Source organism: Myotis yumanensis, unplaced genomic scaffold, assembly GCF_028538775.1.
Source record: "Myotis yumanensis isolate MYYU_CA2020_CCGP unplaced genomic scaffold, mMyoYum1.0.hap1 SCAF_3, whole genome shotgun sequence".
NCBI lineage: Eukaryota > Metazoa > Chordata > Mammalia > Chiroptera > Vespertilionidae > Myotis > Myotis yumanensis.
In genome coordinates, this window is record NW_027223754.1 from 83,736,495 (window position 1) to 83,762,006 (window position 25,512).

The 25,512-nt window shown below is 44.8% G+C and overlaps 1 protein-coding gene across 2 annotated transcripts in view; it reads right to left on the reverse strand.

Annotated features, from left to right (window-relative positions):
• ENOX1 (ecto-NOX disulfide-thiol exchanger 1) overlaps positions 1 to 25,512 on the reverse strand; it is a 576,449-nt gene that overhangs the window by 89,919 nt on the left and 461,018 nt on the right. For both annotated transcript variants that reach the window (XM_070409022.1, XM_070409021.1), the window contains one exon: positions 2,974 to 3,158. In XM_070409022.1, coding sequence (XP_070265123.1) covers positions 2,974 to 3,158 — 185 coding nt within the window. The remainder of the gene's footprint in view (positions 1 to 2,973; positions 3,159 to 25,512) is intronic.

Sequence of the window (25,512 nt, forward strand, 5' to 3'; positions counted from 1 at the left end):
ACAGACTCCAACCTTCAGTCATCCTAGTTCTAGGAGAATTGCTGATCTTCAACCATAAAACCAAGATGACATAAAACCAGGATAATGAAAACCAGGATGACCCACACCAGACCCTCATGTGACCAGTTTCGAGGTCCTTATTGGAATGGACTCTGCTGGTCTGAGACCCTTTCAACCCTCTCCCTTTAATCTCTTTGTTCTGCTTTCCTTCTTCCTCTGTATAAAAACCCCTGCCTGCACTGAGATGTGAAGATGGCTTTTAGGACAGGACTCCCTCATCTTCCTGATGGTCAGCACCTAAACAAACCTTTTTCCTCTTTCACAAGCACCTGTCTCAGAAGTTTGGCTTTTGTGGCAGCAGGTAGCCAAACCTTGGTCTCAGTTACATATGTACTATGTGATTGTTACTGATTGAACTGTATATTCCCCCACCAAAACTTATATGGTGAAGTTCTAGCCCCATGTACCTTAGAATGTAACCTTACTTGAAAAGAGTCATCGCAGATGCCATTAGTTAAGCTGAGGTTACAGTGACATTTGCCCCTTAATCCTACACAAATTATGTCCTTATAAAAAGTGAAAATTTGGACACAGACACACATACCCGTGAAGAAGAAAAAGGCAAAAAACAAGGTGATGTGTTTACAAGCCAAGGAAGCACAAGGATTCCCAGCAAACTACCAGGAGCCAGGGGAGAGCCATGGAACAGGTTCTTCCCCACAGCCCTCAGAGGAACCAACCCTGCTGACATTTTGATCTTGTACGTGTAGCTTCCAGAACTGTGAGGTAGTGAATTTCTGTTGTTTAAACCAAACCAAAACAAAACCCCCCCAAAACAAACAAAAGAACTATACGAAAATAGTTTTCCTACTAAGGAGATTCTGCAAATGCATGAGAAGCTGCAGCAACCGAATTCCCCTGAAAGGGGCTGTGGTTGGGTGGTGGTTTATAACACTGCCCCTGTGTGGACCAGGCCCTTGGCTGCCTCCCCGGCCCCTCCACACACAATATACTTTTTTTCCCCCTGACTGATGAGCACATCCTCATCTCCTCTGACTTTCTTAGATTTGAATCTTCAACCACTTTAAAGGGTTTACCAACTTTTAAAGCAACTAGGATAATCTTTCCCGGAAGAAAAGAGGGCCGGTTGTGGGAGGTGTGGCAGAGTAGCTTGTGGTCTTTTGGGAAATTAGCAGACTCTTCTCTTGGCAAGGGAGCCAACACACACTCAGTGTTGGGGCATCTGGACAAGCCTAGGAGACTCACACAGCAGCTGCTACACCGATTTCCAAGCACAGGGACCTGAGCAACAACTGTCATGACAGTTTCCGGGTGAACTCTGACCTCTGAGTCTCACTGATGTGTCTAACACACGCTGTGAACATCAACCAGTCAGACTCAAAGCCAAGACTCAAAAATTGCTTTAAAATGGCAGTAAATGTTTAAGACATAATTTCTGTGACTTGGTCATTAACATGTTTATATCTTAATCCTCATTTCTTTTCATATCCCTTTTCCTCAATTATTTTTTCCCTGCTTGGTGAATGTTTCTGCAGCAGCTACCTCTAATCATTAAGATAGTTTTGTAGGCAAATCATGCTCCAGATCTTAGACAGCAGTCAATATGGATGGAGGGATTTATAAAATATCATTCATTATATGTACACTAGAGGCCTGGTACATGACATTCGTGAACTGGGGTGGGGGGGGGGGGCCCTCAGCCCAGTCTATGCCCTCTTGCAGTCCAGGACCCGACAGGGGGTGTCCGCAGCTGCAGAGGTGGGAGAGGCTCCTGCCACTGCTGCTGTGCTCGCCAGCCGTGAGCCCAGCTTCTGGCTGAGTGGTGCTCCCTGGTGGGAGTGCACTGACCACCAGGGGGCAGCTCCTGTGTTGAGCGTCTGCCCCCTGGTGGTCAGTGCACGTCACAGTGACCGGTCATTCCGCCGTTCAGTCGATTTACATATTAGCCTTTTATTATATAGGATTTAATTTCCCATTATCCTACTTAAATTTCCCATTGTTTAAATAAAAACGATCTCTTTTTCTTTCTTTTTTCCAGGGAAGAGTGGTTAGATTTACATATTCAGAGGGGTAAAAAAATACCTATGTATGATGATAATTTGTACTATATTATTCTATGATAACTCAAAGGTCCAAACATCCTAAGCGTGTCAGATATCAATTGATGTTTTCAGGTATAAATCCAGCTGTGAATCTTTGATTTGGTTCCCCCACTGCCAGGGCTCAGTTTTCCCCTCTCTTCAATCCCTCATTTCCCACAATCTGTGTTCCATTTCCTTCTTCAGAAGCCCACAGCATCTGCCTCCTTCTAGTAATTGCTGGAAATACACATTTAACTTGAGTGTGCAAGGTATCTGGAATTCATTAACAAAAGCACACATATTGACTTATTTGTGAGTTGCCAGTTCCCCCAAATTCTAGTGCTTCATCCATCCCATCAACAACATGTCTTAACTATATACCTAGTGTGCTCATGGAACCTGACTAGATCCCAGGTATAATCCAGAAGAAGTGGAAACAATGTAGCTTATGTTTTCATTGATCTTGAAAATAAACAAACTCCCCATGCTTCTGTAAATGAGTCTGCATGCTTTTAATTTAAAAGTTCTGAGATTACAAAGCACCCGTGTCACAATCAGGATTTTTGCCTGTTTGCTGCGCAGCTCAATTTCATTTGCAATCCTTTCTATCGCCTAGATTTTCTTCCTGTGTTTCCTACCTGGAGGGTGCCTTTCTCAACGTAATTTCTTTATCTGGGGTTTTCGCCAGGTTCTACCCTCCCACACACAGTCATCACACTTTCCTGTCCTAGCAGCTTAGCTTTTCAGTTGTCATTTCTTCTTCTTCACCTGCCCTGCAAATGGCTCTCATTTCACGTCCAACGACTACACATATCCCTTTCCTAAAAAGCAAAACAAAACAACAACAACAACAACACGCCTGGGCCGGTACCTGCTGCATGCCTTGCATGGTCTGCTGCAGGAACTGGAGCTGCTGGTCCTTGGTGAGGTTGTCTTCTGTTCGGAAAAGCTGTTCTTTTTCTTGCTTCAGCAGCTCCACTTCATTCCTGTAGGCATCCAGCTGCCAGCGGAGACTGTCATTCTCCTCTTTAAGGGCGTAGGCCTGAGCCGCCAGGGCTGGGGGGCAAACAATGAGTTCAGGTGAGTCACCTTCCTGCTTAGACTGACAGGGCCTTCTATGGGAAAGGGACTCTCGCCCAAACTCTTACCAGGTGGTACCAGCTCAGAAGTAAAACCAAACGCCTTGTTCCAGGGCTCTCTGCCGTGGGTGAGCATCATTTCTTTTGCAATTTTCATCTACAGTGGGGCCTTGACTTACAAGTTTAATTCGTTCCGTGACGGAGCTCGTAACTCAAATTACTCGTATGTCAAATCAACAGTGAACGAGTGAGACACGTGATGCTGGGCTGATGTTGTGGCGTTCACTGTGACGTTCGCTGCACCAACTAGCGGTGGGGTATCTGAAGCTGGCTCCTAACCCGAATTTTAGCTCGCAACACAAAGCAAAAAATCGGCCGAGAGACAGCTCGTATCTCGAAAAACTCGTTAGTCGGGACACTCGTAAGTCAAGACCCCACTGTATTCTATTTGTTCTGTCTTACATATGAATGTTTAATGTGGGCATAGGATTAATTTCTTCCAACGTTCTGTGTCATGCCCTCTCCCCATATCCTCGGCACCCGCTCGAAAGTCAGTATGTGCTGCCCAGCGATGGCAGCATTCTGCCTCCCAGGCAACAGCCCATCCACATGCTGCGTCCTCTCCCCTCTGCCCCGCTGCCCAGCTCCTCCAGCGCCGCCTTCTTTCTCACCCTTGGTGGCTGCATAGGGTGAGGGGGCAGCTGCAGCCCTGGGGAGGGTGGATTTATATGCACACCCTCAGCGTCCTCTGCTGTGGGGGCAAATTGTTCTAACTCCTATCAGAATGGTAACCTCGTTCCATCGGTTTTACCAACAGTTTAAACCGCTTTTTCTCCACAAGGCCGAGTGGGTACGTGCATACTCCTTCCTGAACCCTAAAGTTCTCTGTGTGTAGATCCAGGCCTCAGTCACATCTCCATCTACTGAGAAACCGAGACAGTCCACTCAGGCTCGTACACATCAAGCCTTCGGAAACAACGGAGACTGAATAAAATCGGAGAATGAATGAACAAAGAGAAAATTAAGGATGGGGAACCCTTCCCCACGTTGCAGCTGATTGCTTCGTGGTCTCTCCCATAGGAATGTTATTGCTTGCTGAGCACTCACCATATAATGGGCACTGGGCCAGGAGCTTCCCATGGACTGACTCACTTTTACAACTATCCCCCCTCCCCGAAGCCTATGATGCCGGTGCTGCTGTTATCCCACTCTTTGCAGATGAGAAAAACGAGGCACGGAAGAGTCAGAGAACTTGTCCAGTCCCTCAAAGCGAGCAGCACAGCCATCACGCCCAGGCTGCTGGCTCTGTCTTCGCTTTGAGTCACTGGGCTGCTGTGCCGTCCAGATGTGTTCGGTTCTTATCAGATTGTTTGAAATCAGTCTTGGACGCTCCCCTTTCCCTCTCCCACCAGTTTTCCACACTCTTTTCTCCCTCCCACAGAAAATTCATCCTCTACTCTTGGAAGCAAGAGAAAAGTGGGAGAAAAATGTAACAGCTTGTTATCAGTAACTTCTTCCTAGAAGTAAGTTCTGGTTTGTGGGGGCGTAGTGTGGACCTACTGCACATCTGGTTCTCAGTCCATGCTCACCACCACCACCCCCTCAAGCCCAGAGAGCCAGGCCGGGGGGAGCCTCCCAGAGGCTCTACCTCAGTGGTTCTCAACCTTGGCTGCACATTAGAATCACCTGGGCCTCATCCTCCGGAAATTCTGTTTCTTTGTTACTAATGTTGTGGCCCTACCCCATAACAAAGAAACAGAATTTCCGGAGGATGAGGCCCAGAAATCAGGATTTTAAAAAGATTCCCAGGTGATTCTAATGTGCAGCCAAGGTTGAGAACCACTGCTCTACCTGCAGCTCACAGTACAAGGATGACAGGTCTGTACCGAGCGCTGTGACACCCACTGCATTCTCTCCTCAAATATCAAACATCAATTTATGTCACAAATAGTCTTACAGTTGAGTGTTTTACGGTATTCTGCTTTTCAAAATGATAATCTATGTATAGTCAACACTGAATTACTAATCAAATAGAACATGCAATTAACCAGAAAATTCCCTAGCACCAGCCATTAGGGATCAATTAGTCAACAAGCATTTACTGCATACTTTCTCTGTGCCCAGACCGTCTGGGCATTTTTGGATCAGAAAGATATATCTCTTCTCTCAAGGAGCTTAAAATGTAATAGAAAGTGACACACTTGAATGAAACTAACACATTCAAAGGAAGAGAGGGCAGTGTGCTGCCTGCTATAGAGTCAGCGCTCAATAAATGTTGGCTGAATGACTAAACAAGCAACTTAGTATCAAGGGATGGAACAAGGGAGTCACCAATGGGAGTTCAGAGAAGAGAAGGAAACAGGCAGGCTGGAATAATCAAAGTGGCTTAGAAGGATGCAAGCCAAGAACTGGGAAGGACAGCTAGTCAGGAGCCAAAGCACAAGCAAAAGTCCAGAGGCGAGAACTGAGGAGAGAGTATTTGGGGCAGGAAGCAGGGGAAGGCTGACCAAACAGGGAAGAGTCTGTGTGGAAGCAGAAAGAGGCAGGTGAACCGTGTCAGGTGATGAGAGAGGACGGAGGCTCAGGAGTCAGAATGCAGAGTTGGGCTCACTGGGGTGACCAGTTGAGCAGCACTGACGGTGCTCGGGCAGTGGGAGCACATGAGGAAACTGGTGATTTAGGATGATTGGTTTGGTGCTGGTTGTGGAATGAACTGGAAGCTGAAGGGAATGAATAAGGGAAATTTTATTTGGTGTATATGTCGGAGTGAAACTAAGGATCAGCTGATTTTAGAGTTTTTAGGGACTTAGAAAACCAGAAATGGGCCAGGGTACACCCAGGAACATGAGCTAGTGTGTTTTGGCACCGTGCAGCCCAACTTCAGATCTTGTCCACACCCCGAGACACCAACTCCTGACAGTTCAGTTTCCCAATCCATAAGGAAATAGTTATGAGGCATCATTTGAAAGAGGGATGTTGTAATAGGGCAAAATTACAGAAAATGCAAATGATGAAGAAAGTGTTGGCACTACATAAGCATATTACTACATTTAGTAGCATTCAAAGACACTTAAGTCATTTCCTTAGGAAGCTCTATTTGGCCCTTTCTCAATTCAGACTGGCATTTTTATTATCATAACTGATAGCAGGTGTTTGTGAAGAAATCGATTAGTATGCAGGGATGAAAATTACATTTTCCAAACGAATTGCATAGTCTGCACGATATGCTGAAATCTGTGTAGCAAAATGCAAGCAGCTATAAAGCATGAGCCAGCAACATTATTCAAATATATTATCTGAACATAATACATATAGGAGAGTGCACCATCCATTATTTTAGGGGTTCTCTTATAAGCCTGTGAAGTGGCACTACTGACAGTTCTTATTCTTGGCTAAGCCAAGTGACCACTGTGCCTGCCAAGTAGGATACGATGTTGTTCGCATTTCTGGAATAGGGATGTGATAGCATTATCTATATAAAAAACCCAACACCTGTTCCTCTATCCAACCCCCTATTCCCACCCTCAAATCAATACCATAGCCAATCGCATCAATGTTTTTATAATTGGGCATATAACTGATTTACATTCTTGATTAAATGACTTCAAGCAAGATATTTTTTTAAAAATGTGGTTACTCATGTGACAGCAAAATGGTTATCTTCTAAAGGGTGAGAAATTGTATATTGACTCCACTTAACTCCAGGCCACATGTTTGTAAACATTATTCAGCATCATGTTGCAGCCAACATTGACCCCCCCCGGGAGGAAGCTACATTATGTTTCTTGGACCGGAGCTCTAAAAGAAACAAAATCCTAATAATTTTTAACTAACATAATTTCTCAGTGTATTAAAAATTCCAAAACTCAAAAGGTCCACTCTTTCATTTCTCTTTAGTTCTTTCTGGGACACTGTATTAAATTAAATGGTTTTGAAAAATGTGTAATGAAGCTTCCATGATAAAATTTACCCTTGAGAGACTGCACAATAAATCCACTATTCAAATAAGCTTAAGGATTAAAAATAAACTACGGTATGCATCTTTTTGTAAGAATCCCCAAGGAGTGCACTGTGTTCCAATAAATGGAATATTTAGCTAACAGCTACCACATGTGGATGACTGATTTTCAATTTTAAAAAAGCATACAATAAGACACTTTAAATGTAAACTCTTCTGAACATAATTAAATCTTCCTTTGGCGATTTTAAAGGCACTGCTGAATGTAGTGATGCCTCTGGATTATCATCAATTCATTCACCATCTACCACTGATCGAGAGGCCAGGTGCGAGGAGCTGCGGCAGACACCAGGGTAAGGCCAGGGCAGCCATCGATCGCTGTAGACTCGTCCGGGACCTTAGAAAAACTGCTACTGAAATGTTTTGATTGAATCGAAAATGAAATAACAACATTGAAAAAGCTTTGCTAAACAAGATTAACTTACACTTTAAAAATTAGCACCGGATTACTAAAATTACCAAAGTGATACTAGTATGAAAATTGATCCAAAGATTAAATTACACTGCTAAAGAAGGGGTTTTAAAGGTATTACGTCACCTCACTGTACTCTTTCCTAGATGCCACATAAACCATTATTCTTTATATTAATTATGGTCAAAGTGACCTCCTCCTCTGTCTCTTGTATTACTTATGTGTGTTTCCATGGAAACAGATAAGGGCATGCTTAACTTCTCTAAGTAAATAATCTGATGAAAGCCTTGAAATCTCTCTCTTACCGGCCTGAGCCAGCCTCAGAAAAATAATTAGCACTAAATGAAAAATGTAAGTTATTTGGGGTTATGTCCCGTAAGCTAATAGTATGTTAATATCCTTTTCATGCTCAGGCAAGAGGTAACTAACTAATAAAACACTTTAACAAATTGTTTCTAACAATATCAGGATTTCTCAAGAACAGTTTGTCTTTGTGTCTTTGGGGAACTCTGTGTTTAACATCTTCCCTCCGCTTTGCCAGATGTCCTTCTGGAACGGGGGTGGAATGCCCGGGGATGCGGGAAAACTGTGCTTCTTTCCCGTGTGCCAGGAAAGTCCTTTCCAAGGATTTCATCAGTTGCTGCCCAGATAGGGGTTGTGCTGGTAGGTCCAGAACCCTGGGTGGCCTGGTGACTTAGAGACACTCCAGGCTGCAGGCCTCCCTGCAGGGCACGGGGTCCCCAGGTGGTCTTCTGTGGCCGAGATGGCACTGTTTCCTCTGCTCAGGGCAGTGCTGCTCCTGAGAGGTGAGCGCCTCAGGGGTCACCGTGTGACTACTTTTCACCAGTGAAGCCTGAGGGAGTGACCTTTGCCTTCGGTTCAATCCCTCGTTCTCTCCCCATTGCTGGCATGCACCCGGGTTTCTGAATCACCACCCAGAGGACAGGTGCCCACAGGCCAAGACTATCTGCTTTGGAGTCTTCTGTGCCCATGAAATAAATGTACGTTTTTTAAGCCACTGAAGATTTGGGACTTACTTATAAAAAGTGCTGTTATTCTAACCCAGGGGTGGGCAAACTTTTTGACTCGAAGGCCACAATGGGTTCTTAAACTGGACCGGAGGGCCGGAACAAAAGCATGGATGGAGTGTTTGTGTGAACTAATATAAATTCAAAGTAAACATCATTACATAAAAGAGTACGGTCTTTTTTTTTTTTTTAGTTTTATTCATTTCAAACGGGCCGGATCCGGCCCGCGGGCTGTAGTTTGCCCACGGCTGTAACCCAATGTTCCTAGATATTGGCCCATCAGACTCCCCTGGTGGGCCTGCTGAAGCACATATTTCTGGGCCGTACAATACGGTTTGTCTGGGATGAAGCCTGAGAATTCACATTCCTCCAAGCCCCAGGTGGTGCTGCCGCTGGTGGTGCCCAGAGGACACTTTGAGAACCGCTGCTCACTCTGTCACCTGGGTCCTGGCCTGCGGTTCTGGGTGGCTTACTTGGACAAACACTTCTGAAGGAATTATGTGCTTGGCTTGTCCTTTTGGTTTCATACCTTGACTTTTTTTTTGTATGGACCCCCACTCCAAGCTCTGCACCCTGAAGGTGGTCCTATGTCAGCCCTGTCCCAGTGCCCTGAGCACCTCGTAGGGAGTGAGGAGGAGATTTGGGCAAAAAGCCACTGCTCTGTTTTCCTTCCCCGTTTTCCCCAAACAACAGCAGCGATCGCAGCAGCAGTAATAGTAATAGTGGCAGGAAGAGCTAACATTTTCATGTGCCAGGTAATGTGATACGTTTGCACCCTCCCAGAAACATAATGCAGGAAATACTAGATTAGCATTTCCATTTCCAGCTAAGGAGACCGAGTTTGCAGACATGAGTTGCACAGGCTGATACTGGGTGGAGGGTTTGCAGTCAGCAGGTGTGACTCCGCAGCCTAAACTCTGATGCTCCGCATTGGGGCCTTGGGGCAGGTGGACGCAGCGGCTCCGGAGGGAAGGGAGCCAGGGCCCTTCTGCGCGGGTAACCTGCTCCTGCAGAGGAAAACGCCCTCCCTGCCTCTGTCCGGGGAAGTGTTCTGTTGGAGGGAGGTTCTGCTATGAAAGCAGAGGAGGGCCCCCCTTTAAGACAAACACACACGTTTACTGCAGGAGAAATTCAGAAATGGTCCCGCCCGTCTGGCTGTCTGAGGCTGATCGGAACCACTGAGGGGTCCCTTCTGCCCCGAGGTCTCTCTCCTCTGACGGGGCCACACTGATAGCCAGTAACCACTGAGCTCTGGAGCCTCAGCAGTTCCTACGTTCCATGTGGAGAGCTGTGTCCCAGGACTCACGCTGCTCTCGGGACTCCAGAGGCGCCGCCGTTAGAGTGCCTACCCCACGGTCTCCTCATCTACGTTCTGCTTTTGTGTGTCCTGCGCCTTCAGTTGCAGTGGTTCTCAACCTTCCCAATGCCGCGACCCTTTAATACAGTTCCTCATGTTGTGGTGACCCCCAATTTCATTGTTACAAATTGAACATAATTAAAGCATAGTGATTAATCACAAAAACAATATGTAATTATATGTGTTTTCCGATGGTCTTAGGCGACCCCTGTGAAAGGGTCGCGACCCACAGGTTGAGAACCACTGATTAGAGTAAAGGTGGCAGAAACCCCTCTGCCCACACAGGCCTGTCCCCAGGGTCTGAAGGGGCCCGAGGAAGGTGCAGCCCCCCCCACCTTCAGATGATGACATGAAGCACTGAGGCTCCTGGGGCTGCAGTCCCTCGGTCGCTTGGTGCTCCCAGCATCCAGGCTCAGAGCTGGGAAGCATGGTGAGGTGCCTGCGCAGGGCCAGTCTCCTGCCAGATCGCCTCCTCTGGTATCCACGAACCACAATCGATCTGTGTTGCAGTAACACCTGTATCGCCACTGAAACAGCAATCTTTCTCAAATTGCCCACGGAAATTCCTTCTGCTACATTGTTGCAGGATGATTATTATTACAACTTAGCATTGACATAACATTTTATACTTGCGGTGTGTATTACAGTCTGCGCATTAGTTATTATTGGGGCGAGCTAAACAGAAGCACAATGCAGTGTCTGCTTCCTTCCTTGCGTGAGACCAATGGAAGGAGGGTAATTTGGAGAGTGCAAGTAAAGCAGATCCTGCTATTATAATGGCTTAAATGTTAGTCTGAAGGCACAACCAACAGCAGGCACCTCGGAAAAAAACCCCTCTGCCCTCCCTCCACACAGCTCTTCCTAATGAAGTGGTCTGCACAGAGGCAGCGACTGGGTTGCTTCTGGGCTCCTGAACTATTGAGGATTCACATCACGCTTCATCACTTTCCCATTGACATTATCCTCTGATACCTCCCGAATCTACCCCCACTGTCCTCAGAGGAAAAGAGGGGAAGGAAACAGGCTTCCAACAGCAGGATGCCTCTGCGCTTTAGAACGTCACGGCAGGGCACTGTGCTGGTGAGGGATGCCTTTGGAGAGCCAGGGTGAGGGATGCCTAACCCCAGGAAAGCACATCTGCAGTGACTCCTGGGAACCTTAGCTGAGTGCCTGCTCTAGGCTCAGAGCGGCTCCCACCTGACCTGAGAAGTGCCCCTGCCCCAACACAGGTATGGGCCTGGGACAGCTTCTGAGAACTGCCCTGGGCAGGGGAGGGGCCTCGGGGCTCGCCCCACAGGGCGTTACAGTGGTAGGGTCTGGGGAGAGGAGGCTCCAGGCTGGGAAAGCAGAGCTGAGCGAGGGCTCTTTCATGAAGGAGGCGGGGCTGGGCAGCCGAAGTCAGCTGGGGGGAAGCAGGAGAGGGCTGCCCCGAAGCGGAGACATATCCACAGGGGCCCAGCCGTCTCCCGGGAAAGTGCCCGAGGCTGACAGGCTGACGGCAAGGATCAGTGAGGCTGAGGTGAGGAGGCTGTCTGAGAGCCCCAAGTCCAGGCAGCAGGCACATCAAGAGGGGCATCGCCTGGACGCCTTTTCTTTTGATTAGACTTCGTTTCCTTTTTCACTTTCAATCCCTGTTTCCAATTCCAAGATGCAGGACTACTTTTCCTCCACCTCTGAGGTGTTAAAGATTCTTTACAGCAGTGGTTCTCAACCTTCTGGCCCTTTAAATACAGTTCCTCATGTTGTGACCCAACCATAAAATTATTTTCGTTGCTACTTCATAACTGTAATTTTGCTACTGTTATGAATGGTAATGTAAATATCTGATATGCAGGATGGTCTTAGGCGACCCCTGTGAAAGGGTCGTTTGACTGCCAAAGGGGTTGAGACCCACAGGTTGAGAACCGCTGCTTTACAGGGAGTCAGATTTAAACCAAGGTAAATTCACACTGAGGTGGTGACCCCTCCCTTGGCCTCGGCCTCGCCCCTCCTTGGGAACAGCACTCCACCAGTGGGCCTGCTCTGCAGACTTCACCCTGCGCTGTCATAGACCTTGTCCAAAGAGAGAAGCTTTTTAAAAAATAATTCTTTATTGAGAAAAGCTTTGAACAGCAGCCCTTCCCCTGAAGGAATTATTCCTCTCAGATGATCTGCCGGCAATGTTAAGGCCGTCACTTCTTCCTCCTTTTAACTTGGAGGTTTCTTTCCCTTTTAACAAAAGATCACTTCTAATTTCCTTCAAGAAATCTTGCCTCAGGAAGTAATTTTTCCTACTCTCCCTAAACCCCCCCAAACCTCTCCCCACACACTCCTGAACTGGAGATTTCTACCACATAAAACATCCACTTCCTGAAAGGTGAAATGAGGGTCAGCCCCAAAGTTAAGTATGTTCTCAGTACGAGGCACTGCCCTTTGCTAGGATTACCGACTTTTCCCACAGTCTTTACTTTATAGTAAAACACCAAATATTGTGGTAACAAAGATGAGTTGAAGAGAAAAGCCCCCTCCCCGCTTCAGTTTTTGCCTTATAGAAACTCTGTCTAGTCTAAATGGGAACCGAGACTTTGGTTTTGAGCTTGGTGGGAAGTGATGGGCTGCCCGGAAGTCCTCTCCTGCCCATATCCTCGGCACCAACGCTGAGAGTGATGTATGCCGCCTGTGTGTGCCTGGCATCACCACGCAGATCCTCTCTAAACGCACAGCCAAGGGAGAAGGACACTGGTGTGAATGACTCACTGGCATCGCCAGGCTGGTGTCTGTGCCACAGACAGCCCCCGTCTGTCTCACCTTGGGATCTCTTAGGTGAGGCTTCCTGGTCCCGTCCCAGACGTCTGAACCCGAGTTTATGGAATGGGGCCCAGGGATATGCATTTCAGCACATTTCTAGGATGATTCTAATGCATGCTGAAGTTTCAGAACCCCTTCCCTAGCCTTTTAAAAATGTATCTTCTTTGTTGACAGTATTACAGATGTCCTTTTCCCCTCCCCCCCATTGACTCCCTCCACCCAGCTCCCTTCCTCTCCCTAGGTCTTCCCTGCCCTATTGTCTGTCCATGGGCTATGCATATATGCATATAAGCATAGACGTTCATTAGCTAATCTCTTCTTGCCCTCCTCCCATCTGAAATAGGTCAGTCTGCTGCATGCATCTATGTCTCTGGATCTACTTTGTTCCTCGGTTTATTTTGTTCACTTCCTTCCCACTAAACCACTTTATCTCTTACTCCATTTTTATTTTCCTCTCATGCTCATATTTTACTGCCTGACCTCAACCTGTGTTTTTTTTTTTTTTGGTCTTCTTCCTGACCTATTATTGACAGCCATCAATCCTCCTGTTACATGCCAGTGTTTTCAATCTTTTGTGCCCCAGAATCACTGAGGGGCATTTTAACACTGCCGCCAGGGCATTAATTCCCAGCCATTGGTATTTGTATTAGGTTCCACATATGAGTGAGATCATGAGATACTCTTCCTTTGACTGGCTTATTCACTTAGCATAATGCTCTCCAGGTCCCTCCATGCTGTCTCAGGGGGTAAGAGAGCCTTCTTTTTCACAGCCGCACAGCCTTTTAAAACTATCCCTATTTCTTCATGCTTTCTTTATAACCGTCTTCCACTCTTAGAATTGTTTCATTATTGTTTGACACCTGCTTTCTCTCAGGCTTTTCTAACAGCTTCTCTGTTATTGAAAGACCCTCTCCTCTCCAGCTTTTACCATCCAACATGGCCGTTAGGAGTCTCTGCCACTTGCCTTGCCTTCTTACATTTCGTTAATCTACCCACCTGTTCCTCTCTGAAAGCCGCTCACTGCCTCCCCTTTGAGGATACTGTGACTGCATGTTTTCAGAAATCCTCAGCACAGTCTCTCCACAACACAGTGTTCTGATCTACTAGATGTTGGGTATTACTTTTCTTTGCAGCCGCGTTTCTGGAGAAGGTTCCCGCTGCAGTGGGCTGTGGCCTGCGCCCAGGAGCGGCCCTGCAGTGAGTGCTGTGTCTGTGGGAACTCACCACCCTAGACCGAGCCTCTCACTGGAGGAGACAGGGCCGGGCCTGTGTGCAAGCTCTCCCCAGACAGCCGCTAGATCCGCTGTCTTTTCTCTTTGTTATATGTCCACGCATCCCTGCTTCCCTCTCTCACCACTGACAGATGAGCAAACAGTCCCTGGCTGTTCTCCCAGAGTCAGGAAAAAAAAAAAACCACAGGGACCCTGTCCTTGGTTCTCATCACATCTCTGCATCTGTCTGCCTTCATGTCTTCTGTCCTCCCAGGTAGCCTCTTTCCCAACTAACCACAGGCACTTCGTGTGCGCCTGGCACTCACAGGATCAGGGGAGTCCCCACCTGTGTCACACATGTCATACCTAGACTGAAAAACGACCTCCCTTTCATTTCTTCTTTCTTTGTTTCTTTTTATTATTGCCTATGCCAGTCACTTCCTTCCCACTAAACCACTTTATCGCTTACTCCATTTTTATTTTCCTCTCATTCTCATATTTTACTGCCTTACCTCAACCTGTGTTTTTTTCCCCCTTCTTCCTGACCTATTATTGACAGCCATGAATCCTCCTGTTACATGCCAGTGTTTCCAATCTTTTGTGCCCCAGAATCACTGAGGGGCATTTTAATAACACAGCCGCCAGGGCATTAACTCCCAGCCATGGGTATTTGTAGGTAGCTCCCCAGGTCTGTCTCATGTGCAGCCAAGGCTGGAACATCTCATTTAGACCTTCTGTAATTGCTCCAGTGTCAGTTCTCAACATTGCCAAAGTACCTGGGATTTGCAGATGCCACGGAATCCCTTAACTGGTTATTTCTTACAATCTTGAGGAAACTCTCAGGATGAGCCTTATGTTAGTGCTGAGGCTTGGAGAAGGGACCTCATTTGCCAAGCCACCCCGGAAACAAAACTAAAATAGTCCAAGGGGCTTCTGACCTCTTCTGGTTCACTTATTTCTTTGCTCTTTTCAGTGACCCTAAACTCTCTCTTCCAGGGATACCTATTCTCACTCATGTGAGCCACCTTTTCAGAGCCTTTCTAATGACATGGCCACCCACATGGCCCTCCCTTCAAAAGAGCTTCGAAGAGAGCTTGACATTCCCCAGTCAGTGCTAGAAAATGGGAATGAAGCCTCTCAACATTTACTGCAGAACTCTTGGTTTCTCATTCATTCAGTTGGCTCCACTTCGCATTCTTCAATAGGACACATCTTCTCATTACTTCTCGTCCCCAGAGCCTGAGTACTACAAATCCTGCTCCCATAAACCTAGCATTCATCTTCTCTGAGTCCTTGGGCAGGGAGAATGCTCATATTTTAAAATCTGTCTGCCCCTGGCTGGTGTTGCTAAGTGATTAGAGCCTTGGCCGACACACCAAAGGGTCTCGGGTTCGATTCCTGGTCAAGGGCACATACCTGGGTTGCAGGTTTGATCCCTGGCCCAGTAGGAGCGTGTGCGGGAGGCAACCAATCTGTCTTTCACATTGATGTTTCTCTCTCTCTCTCTCTCTCTCTCTTCTTCCCTCTATCTCTCCCACTCCCTCTGAAAAGCAATGGAAAAAGTACCCTCTGGTGAGGATTAGCAAAAAACCCACACAACCAAACAAATAAACAAGAAAAGTGTCTGAGAGCTAAATTATAGCAATATTTCCCTGGGAGATATTAAAGCTCTCTATTTATTGATCATGATAATCTCTTTCAATTCTCCAGAAAAAGCCATTTTTGCTTTTTTGCTTTGCTCCTTAAGATGATTTGTTTTTGGTTTCTGATGAATATATTTTCAGAGAGCAATGATTTATTCTTACTAGCAAGTCCTTAAAAACCCTCTGCAAGTGCTAAAGCCCCAGTTAAGTACAAATAATCAAACACTAATGCTTTTAAACACCTCTCCCCCCTTTTCCAAGTGAGAAATAGAGCTGTTTGGGCAAGTTTATGAGGTGACCTTGATTGAATTAAAGAGGTCAGGGATGGAACAGATTTCAAACTTATGCTCAATGATTTTAAAGAAATGACTTCCATCCAATTAAGCAGGAATTAGCATGAAATATTTTATTTCTGAAAGGTTAAAAGAATCCCTCTGAGAAAGCAGCTCTCTTGTTACTAGCTTTTTATTGAACATGAGAGAGAAGGTGCCATGTATAGTTTTACATAAAGTGCTTTGTGAACACAGTGCTGATGATCTGGCATCAATTATACTATTCCTTGGGGCCTAAACGTTCTATGGAAGGGGCAAACAGTCCAATTAAGTTTTAATTTCTATTTCAAAAGCCAAAGGATCTAACAACTTTCAATTACTAAAAAAAATAAATAAATAAATCAAGATATATTTTCCATCTGCAGTAGTCTCAACCTAGTTCTAGAGGAAAAAGTTTCAAATGTTACCTTACTAATATTTTTCTTTTAGCTCCATCCTTTACTTTGAGAGAGCATGTCATTCTTCCTGCTCTAAAGTGTGACAGAGTCTCTGATATGTAATGGCGGAGTAGAACTCCACAGAGGAGTGAGGAGGGACTGGACTCAGTGGGAGTTTGGGGACTCGGAGGTGTTTCTGGGAGGGGAGATCTGAGAGGAACTATGGTGATGCCGATCTGCATCTCACATTTTGGTACCACTGACCTCAGAGTGCCATGCAGACACGATTATATATTGGAAGGAGGCCATAGGGTATGAGAGAGAGAGAGAGAGAGAGAGAGAGAGAGGTGGGGCTTTAATTACACCTGGGGTCCTCATCTGGAACACATAGTCAGGTCTGTGACAATTAAGTAGATAGTGTTGTGTTGTTGTTGTTGTTGTGTGTGCTTCCTTTGGACTAAACGGGGAAAAAAAATCCTTCAACAGATTAAAATTTCATTCTTCCTAGTTTTTTTAATCCTCATTGAGGATATGTTTTTACTGATTTTAGATAGAGAAGAGGGAAAAGAAAGATAGAGAGAAACACTGATGTGAGAAAAACATCAATTGGTTGCTTCTCATACGAGTCTCAACTGGGATCAAACCAGGAGCCCAGGCATGTGCCCTGACAGGGAGTCAAACCCGCTACCTTTTGGTGTACCAGATGGTACTCCCACCAACTGAGCCACTCAACTAGGGCTCTTCCTAGTTTTAATTTTCTATCTATTCACTGAACAAATTCTTGTCCACTTACTGTGTAAAATGCAGTGCACTGGCCAGAGAGGAAAAGATCCTGAACTAGTCTTTAAGGAGCATAGCAGGTGGAAGGTCTTCCCATCTCAGCATGTTTTCACCCTTACTTGCTAAAACAAAGAAACAAAACAGCCCTATCTGGTTTAGCTCAATGGATAGAGCGTCAGCCTACGGACTGAAGGGTCCTTGGTTCAATTCCAGTCAAGGGCACATGGCCAGCTCGTGGGCTCAATCCCCAGTTGGGGGCGTACAGCAGGCAACCGATCAATAATTCTCTCATCATTGATGTTTCTAACTCTCTCTTCCTCTCCCTCTCTAAAATCAATAAAAATATATTAAAAAAATAGAAACAAAACAAACCTTCTCCAGGTATAAGACAGAGTTCTGATGAACAGATTTATACAACTTCTCAGATACTCTCAGCTCTCACAGTTTTTGTTTTTTTTGGTAGACTTTATCTATTAGTCTTGCTGAGACTTCTGAGAATAGAGAGCAGGCACTGTATGGAACCATGACCCAGTGCTATTCCAGAACAGAGAGAACTCTGATGATATGCTACTAAGATATTTTTAGAGTAGATAAGCAACACTCTTAGATCAAAACTGAATATTAGTCTTAGAAGATTTCACTTGCTAATATTTTTCCTTAATCTGGCACTGCAAGTAAAATGATATCATGTTCTCACATACATCATGAGAATTCACTGAATATTTGTTGTTTTAGTTTTATCACTGCTTCGTATGATGACATTGCTTACAACAACTTAAGGAGGAAAAGCACTAAGCATAGAGAAATGAATGACTAGGATGCTCAGATCATGTGAACTACACCAGGAAAGTCTAGGATAGCAGGTGGAGACATTTCTTAAACAACTGACTGGTAGATAACTAAAGGAAGAGTGAAATCCCCTATCCTATCTCCAAAAGATTTGTCAAATAAGTTGTGCCTGAAAACTTGTAATTGCAAAAATTACCCACTATAAACTTGAAGAACTTTCTCAGCATTCCAACTAATTATTGTGGGGGCGGGGGGGGGGGTAAAAAAAACACACCCACATTTTTCTCATTAATTTAGAACATGGGGTGGGATGGGAGAGGACATATTACTTCTAAGATTTCTTCTAGGCCAAATCTTCTCAGAGTCTGTGCATCTCAGTAAGATTGATATTATTGCAGATCTTCTCCCATAGACTCTTATTTTAAAGATTTATTGGGAGGTACAACTCATAAAGAAAAGCCTCAGGAACAGGAAGCAGGAAGAGCACTTCAATTAAATCTTGAAGTTAGATGGAGAGTCAATAAAATGGTGATGGGCAGGTAGGCTCTCCCTGGCCCTGGGAATGCAAAGGAACCATGGGAAAAGAAGGGAAGTTAAAGGGCTAGTACTGTAGCTCAGATCATTGCAGATCAACCATCAACTCTATGCCTGTGCTTTGAGAAATGTCCTTAGTTTTACTTTTTTACTTTTTTGGAGAGTTAGGCAGTGGAAACATGGGTTGTGACAATGTGCTGTTTACCAAAGGAAACCATTTCTTCTTTCTCTTGCCTAAAACCACTGAGCAGATTGTTTCTGAGGAAATACATATCACCCAACTAGAAAAGGGATCGTGCCAATTTCCTGAATATTTTTAAAAGTTGGAATGAGCTTAAAAACAGTTTGTGGATACACCACCTGTGTTGAAGCCAATCTCCAGTTAGTAGAAAATACAGAAAATAATGGAAAGACTAAGCATAAGGCCCAGCCAGCTTTGTCTGGGTTAACATGTAAAGAACATCTCCAATATACCTTTGCCTCCAAATGGCACCACAGTGCCACACACATAGCAGGCATTCAAAGTCCCTGGTGGATTTTATTTGGCAACTGACTCTTAGGATGCCACTTAAGGCATTTCAGGAATATTCTGGAGCTTTTCTCCCATGAAATTAGTCATGCCATAGAAAAGTCATTAGCCTAGAAAGAAGGAAACTGGTGTTGAGTTCTAGACTTTCCATTTACTGTCTTGGACAAATAACAAAATTTCTCAGCATGGGACTGTATATTCCTATTTGTGAAAAAAGGAGGAGGCTATACAAGATGATTTCTAAGGGTCTCTTCTATGCCTGAAGAGACTCATCATTGCCAATCTCTGTGGGTAAGAACTCAACATATCTGGCTGGTTTAGAACTTGAATTATTTGTTGGATCCTTAATAAATAATTATGCAAATATGATCAGCCCTCGAAATAGGAAATGGTAAGTCAGTGTGTTCTAGAAAGGTAAGCATGTTATGGTAAATGAAATGTGGAAATTCCCTAGTTTAAAGCAAAAGAAGGCAATCAGTAAATGTCCTCCTTATACTTGTTACTGTTCTTTACTGCTTTTGACTGTCTTCCTCAATCAGTGGTCGGCAAACTGCGGCTCGTAAGCCACATGCGGCTCTTTGGCCCCTTGAGTGTGGCTCTTCCACAAAATAACACATGCGGGCGCGCATGTACAGTGCGATTGAAACTTTGTAGCCCATGCGCAGAAGTCGGTATTTTGTGGAAGAGCCACACTCACGGGGCCAAAGAGCCGCATGTGGCTCGCAAGCCGCAGTTTGCTGACCACTGTCCTAAATGATTAAAAATGGCCAGGTGGTACTGCCCTATCAATAAGAATTTTACCATATCCTCTTAATATAAAAATTAGTATTTATGGTAGCTTAATTATTAAAATAAAGCAATACATGTGCATATTAAGGAACTTTTTTTGAGATGCACAAAGAAGAAAAAAAAATCATCTTTTCTCACACCATCTAGAGAAAATTACTCAGAATTTTTTGACCTATATCCTTACAGATTATCCCCTAACATACAAATTGTGAGTCTAACACATACACAAACACACAACAGGAATGGCCTATACATTGATTTGTAACTACTTTGACTTTGTGAACAGAAATATCTGAAATGGAGTCACTAATTGTCACGGGGTCCTGAGGTGGAGACAGGAGGCCATGGAGGAAGTTGGTCTTATGCACGTCCATACCTGGATGGCACCGGGACTTTTAGATGGTGCCAACCACAACTGGCTACATCTGCTGCCATGCTCAGACTGAGGCTTATTTCTAAGAACTCTAACCTAGCAAACAGCATGGTAACCTATCCCATATAAATTAATGTTAGTTATTTTTGTCTACACCAACCATAACTCTTTCAAATCAACTATGTAAGCCTGCGGGTTGTACTTTTATAAACATTGTCTTTTTCCTCCACCCTCAGAGGACAGTTCAGGTTCCTCTTGAATCCCTAAAGTTCCCATATAAAGATTTGGACTGCTTTGCAGCCTCAGTTATTTCTTATTTAACAATCACTTAGCAATATAATCAAGAACCTTCTCTCATGCCATTATATAGTTTTCTTAACATGATTCATTTTAAGGCTGCATATCTATACTAATAAAAGGGTAATATGCTAATTAGAGCGGATGTCTTCCAGACGACCATCCGGATGTCCTTCCGGACAAAGCCACGGTGGCTGCTGCGAGGACCAGGCGGAGGCTCAGGCAGCCTCAGGCGGCTGTGAAGGGCCCAGGCTCAGGCCAGCAGTGGCAGCAGCAGCAGGGTAATGGGGGCGGTGCCTTCCCCTGGCAACCCTGGCCAGGTCACCTCCTGCAGAGGGAGGCCAGACTGTGGCTTAGGCTGGGGACTGAGGCAGAGGCAGTTAGGGTTGATCAGGCCAGCAGGGGAGCAAGTTAGGGGTGATCAGACTGGCAGGCAGAGGCAGTTAGGGTCAATCAGGCAGGCAGGCAGAGGGGTTAGGGGTGATCAGGCAGGCAGGCAGGTGAGCGGGTAGGAGCCAGTGGTCCCAGATTGTGAGAGGGATGTCTGACTTACTGACAGTCGGACATCCCCCGAGAGGTTCCAAATTGGAGAGGGCGCAGGCCAGGCTGAGGGACCCCCACCCCACCCCATGCATGAATTTCATGCACCGGGCCTCTAATCTATAATAATAAAAGCATAATATGCTAATTAGACCTGACATCCTTCCGGACGACCTTCCAGATGAAGCCAGGGCTGAGAGGGAAGCCCAGGTCCTGGGTGCCAGAGGGAAGCCAGTGCTGGCAGCCGGGGGAAGGAAGGCCTACTCTTGCATGAATTTCATGCATCGGGCCTCTAGTAGGTATATAATTAATTAACCAGTGCTCTGGTGTTAGATATTTACATGTTTCTAGAGTAATTCTGAAAATTGGAGAGTTAGGTAACTGTGTCAAGTGGCAAGGACCCACATGGCCCAAGTGGAGAGCTAGGGACTCTGGGACCCAGCAGCTTTAGAAGTTACAGTGGGCTCATTGAAGAACCTGCAACACCCAGCCTGAAACACTATAGCATAGACTCTGCCTTATAACATCTGTCCCTCCTTCTCTGCTAGTATGGGAGTCTAATACAACTTCCTTTCTCTGGCCACCTCCCAGAAGGCTTCCACATTGTGCCCTAGAACCGGGGAGAACAGTTGCTGAGTGCTTAGTCCCTCTCTGGTATCAACGGCATTCACCGAAGTGAAAGAAGTGTCTCTAAGCCATTTAGATATGGGAGGGCTTACTATACTAGCTTTTAATTAGCAAACTTCAATGTCCGGGGCTTCTAAGTACAGTTAAGTCTTCACTTAACATAATCCATACGTTCTTGAAAACTGTGACTTTAGGTGGGACAATATACGACAAAACCAACTTGACCATAGGCTAACTGATATAAATGGGAGTTAAGTTTCTGGAACATATCTCTGATCACAAAAACATTACCAAACTTCTAAGCTTAAATACTTCTAATATTAAACATTGAAATAGATGTAAGCCATACATACATTTAAGAAAGATTAATAAAGACAAGTAAGATCTTTATTTCCAACCCCCTTGTTCCAGTTAAGGGTTGAGGTGGCTCTGCAGAGCCTATCCCAGCAGCTCAGGGCACAAGGTGGGAACTAACCCTGGCCAGGACAGGACACCATTCCATCGCCGGGCGCACTCACACCCACATGACCCAGATGGGGACAACTTAGACACTTAACCAGCTCACCTCTCCTGAACATCACTGGTACGTGGGAGGAAACGAGAAACTGGAGAAACCCACGCAGATGTGGGAAAACGTGCAAATTTCACACAGTGACTCCAGCCAGGAATCATTTTTTTTTCTCATCAACATTATAATGAAATGGCACTGAACAAAAGGATGTTACATGATGACCTGCTGCATCAGTATCATATAGCCGCAGGTGGAATTTCTAAGAAAGGGAAGAAAGTGATTACTTGTTTCAATTATTTTTTTTTCATTAGTTGCGTGGCACTGAGTGTGTACGACTAACTGGAATTCTGTAAGACATTCTCCCGTCCTCATTTTTGTATTCATACCATAAATCCAGCATCTTTAGGTCTTTGATTAATGAAGCTTATGAGCAACAGCATTAGGAATCAAGATATGATAGCTTTATGCCACCAACTGTGCTTGGATAAGCAATGCAGTATGAAAGCAGAGGAGAATTAGGACAATGATGTTCATAAACAGCAAGTCCATCAGTTGCTAAGAAGTTGGTCCCAACATACGTTTTAATAGGGTCTGTTATTGATTCTTTTGGCTAGTGTCCCACTTTCACAGTGTTAGAGTCACACTTGAAGGTGTAACTGGAAAGGTACAGAGGAAAATCAGCAGATGCTCTCTTTCCACTACCAACCAGCCAGGTAACTACAGCTTCTCTGCCACACTCACATTTAAGGGATCTGGAACATGCTTTTGGGAGGGCTGGTCCAGTTTTCAGGATTTTAATAACCTCAGGCATTTGCTTTGGACACCTCAAAGATTATAGCATCAATTCTCATAGGTGCCTGTGAAAGAGCCCATGATCCTGGAAGGATTCACATGATTTGCTCTAATTTTCTATTTCATTAACATATAAAAAGGAAGCTTGAAAAATTCACTTGTTATATAAGGTCTGTCTGAAAACAAAATCATGCAGAATTACTGTGTCTGAGCTTTAAAAATACATAGAAAAATGCTTACATAGTTAATCTGTGTAGAAGAAAAAAATAGAAACCACACAGTCTTTTGTAGTGCTGTAACTAACACAATTTTATTTTCTTCTTTTTTTAAAAAAGTTCTCAACTAAAGATAATTTTTAAATTGAATTTAGAGAGAGAGGAAGGGAAAGGGAGAGAGAGAGAAACATCATTGGTTGGTTGCCTCCTTATATATGCCCGGACCAGGAATGGAACCCGCAACCTTTTTGGTCTACGGGATGTCCCTCCAACCAATTGAGCCACCTGGCCAGGGCTATTTTCTTCTTTCTTTATTATTCATTATTAGATCTTTCCAAATGACCAGGTGTTATTTTTATATGAAAACCAGGTTTGCCTTGGCTGGTGTGGCTCAGTTGGTTAGGCATCATCCTGCACCAAGAGGTTGCTGGTTCGACTCCCAGACTGGGCATATGCCTGGGTTTGGGGCTTGATCTCTGGTAATGGGCATGCAGGAGGCAGCCAATTGTTTTGTTCTCATATCGATGTTAATGTTTCTCTCCCCCTCTCCCTCTTCCTTCCTCTCTTTCTCAAAATCAATTTTTAAAAGAAGTTTGAAAAAGAAAAACAGAATTTATGTTTAACATGTTACATGCTACTGGAGGGCCGTGAGCTGATCTACTAAAAGTGTTTTCTATGAGCACCAATAGAATCACAGGAGAGCACTTGACAAATTGTGTCAGTGTTGAAAAGGGTAATCCCTATTTCACAATCAGAAATTCCTACTTATTATTTACAAACTAAAAAGCAAAATTAGGAATAAATACTATTAGGAATTCTTTCCTACATTTAGGAAAGAAAAATAAAACTTACAAACTTACCCAGATGAAGTCATCTAAATTCCCTCAAAAATATTCTGATTTTTTTTTTCAGAAGTTGTGAAAACCACACTTAAAATCTAACAGCACTGTGTTAATTCTGCTCAAATACAACCTGAAAACATATTTTAACATCCTGTCAGAATGAGATACTAAGAGTGTCGATAAAATGACACTAAAATAAATGTAAATTCAGATTGCTGTTACAAGTGGCTGCCTGGCTCTGGGAAGATGTTGGGTTGCTATAGTATTTCCCATAGCAACTTTGCATCTTATTACATAAATATTCCCTCAGTGTCCTGAAAGCCTGCTAAGAAAACAGGATTACATCTACTCTCCTATGCAATGATCCTGCATCAACCTATCAGACGATATGCCCAGAGAACATAATAAACTGTAATCCGGATAACGGTGTCCCTGGCAGCTGAGGGGAATCCACACACCAAGGCTGTGCACCAGCAACTGGGCTGGGCCTTGTGCTTCTGGCCATTCGGTTACACTCTTCCCAGGTCAGGGTCTGTGTGGTTCTTTCTGAAAATTGGCTGTTAACTTCCTCACTCTTCTCCTCTGCCTGCCAATGGCCCAACAGCCCAAGCCCTTCACCAGGCTCCCCGGGCTCATCTCACTAGGCAAGAAGCCAGGGCTAACAGAGCCCGAGTCTACTCTGCACATGCAGCTGGAGAAGGAGCTGGCCTATTGCACTGGAAACCAGTGAGAGCCCACCAGCTCCAAGCCAGTATCAAGCAGGCGGTTTGTTTGAGAACCTCTGCGAGGGCGCCCAGTTTTGTGGAGGTGCAGCACAGGTGAGTGGTTACAGTGTTGGGAAAATCCGTGCTTTCCTAGACTGGATGCGATTTCAGCAGCACAGATCAACTTTACATAAAACACACCATTATGGGAAATGTGTGCATATCTGAGAGCGATGTCAGGAATAAGGCATTGTCAGGCGCCACATAAAAATAAGATTCTAAGGGGCTAAAGTTAAAGACAGTGTAGGCTCCAAATGTGAATTTACCAAACAGATGAACACAGCCTGGCTGGGCAGAAGGAGCGCTTCCTTCCCATGTAATAGCACCTGTCTCTTGCACTTAAAAGGTAAAGCAATTTACAAAATGATGATTTTATAGTTTTCAGGAACATGTTCATTATGAAAAGAGAACCGTAACGGTATATAAAATCAGGGCACTGAAAAAAATCTATCCAAAATAAACATACATTGGAATTATTTGGCAAGATTAGCAAGAAAAGAGAGAGAGAGAGAGAGAGAGAGAGAGAGAGAAAGCCTTGTGCTTCTGGCCATTCGGTTATACTCTTCCCAGGTCAAGTAACAACTATGCCTGTAAATGAAGCTCTGTTTCCAGAATTTAGGAATGAAGCAGGCTACCGAGCCCATCTCGGAAGATGTATTTCATCATCTTGAAGCCGTATTAGTTTCAATTAATCACCCTTTCTTGTTAAGCATTTGGGCGCTAATAGACACATACCACTGCTGGATTCCTCCTTCGGGCTGTCATTACATGTGCACACAGAAGG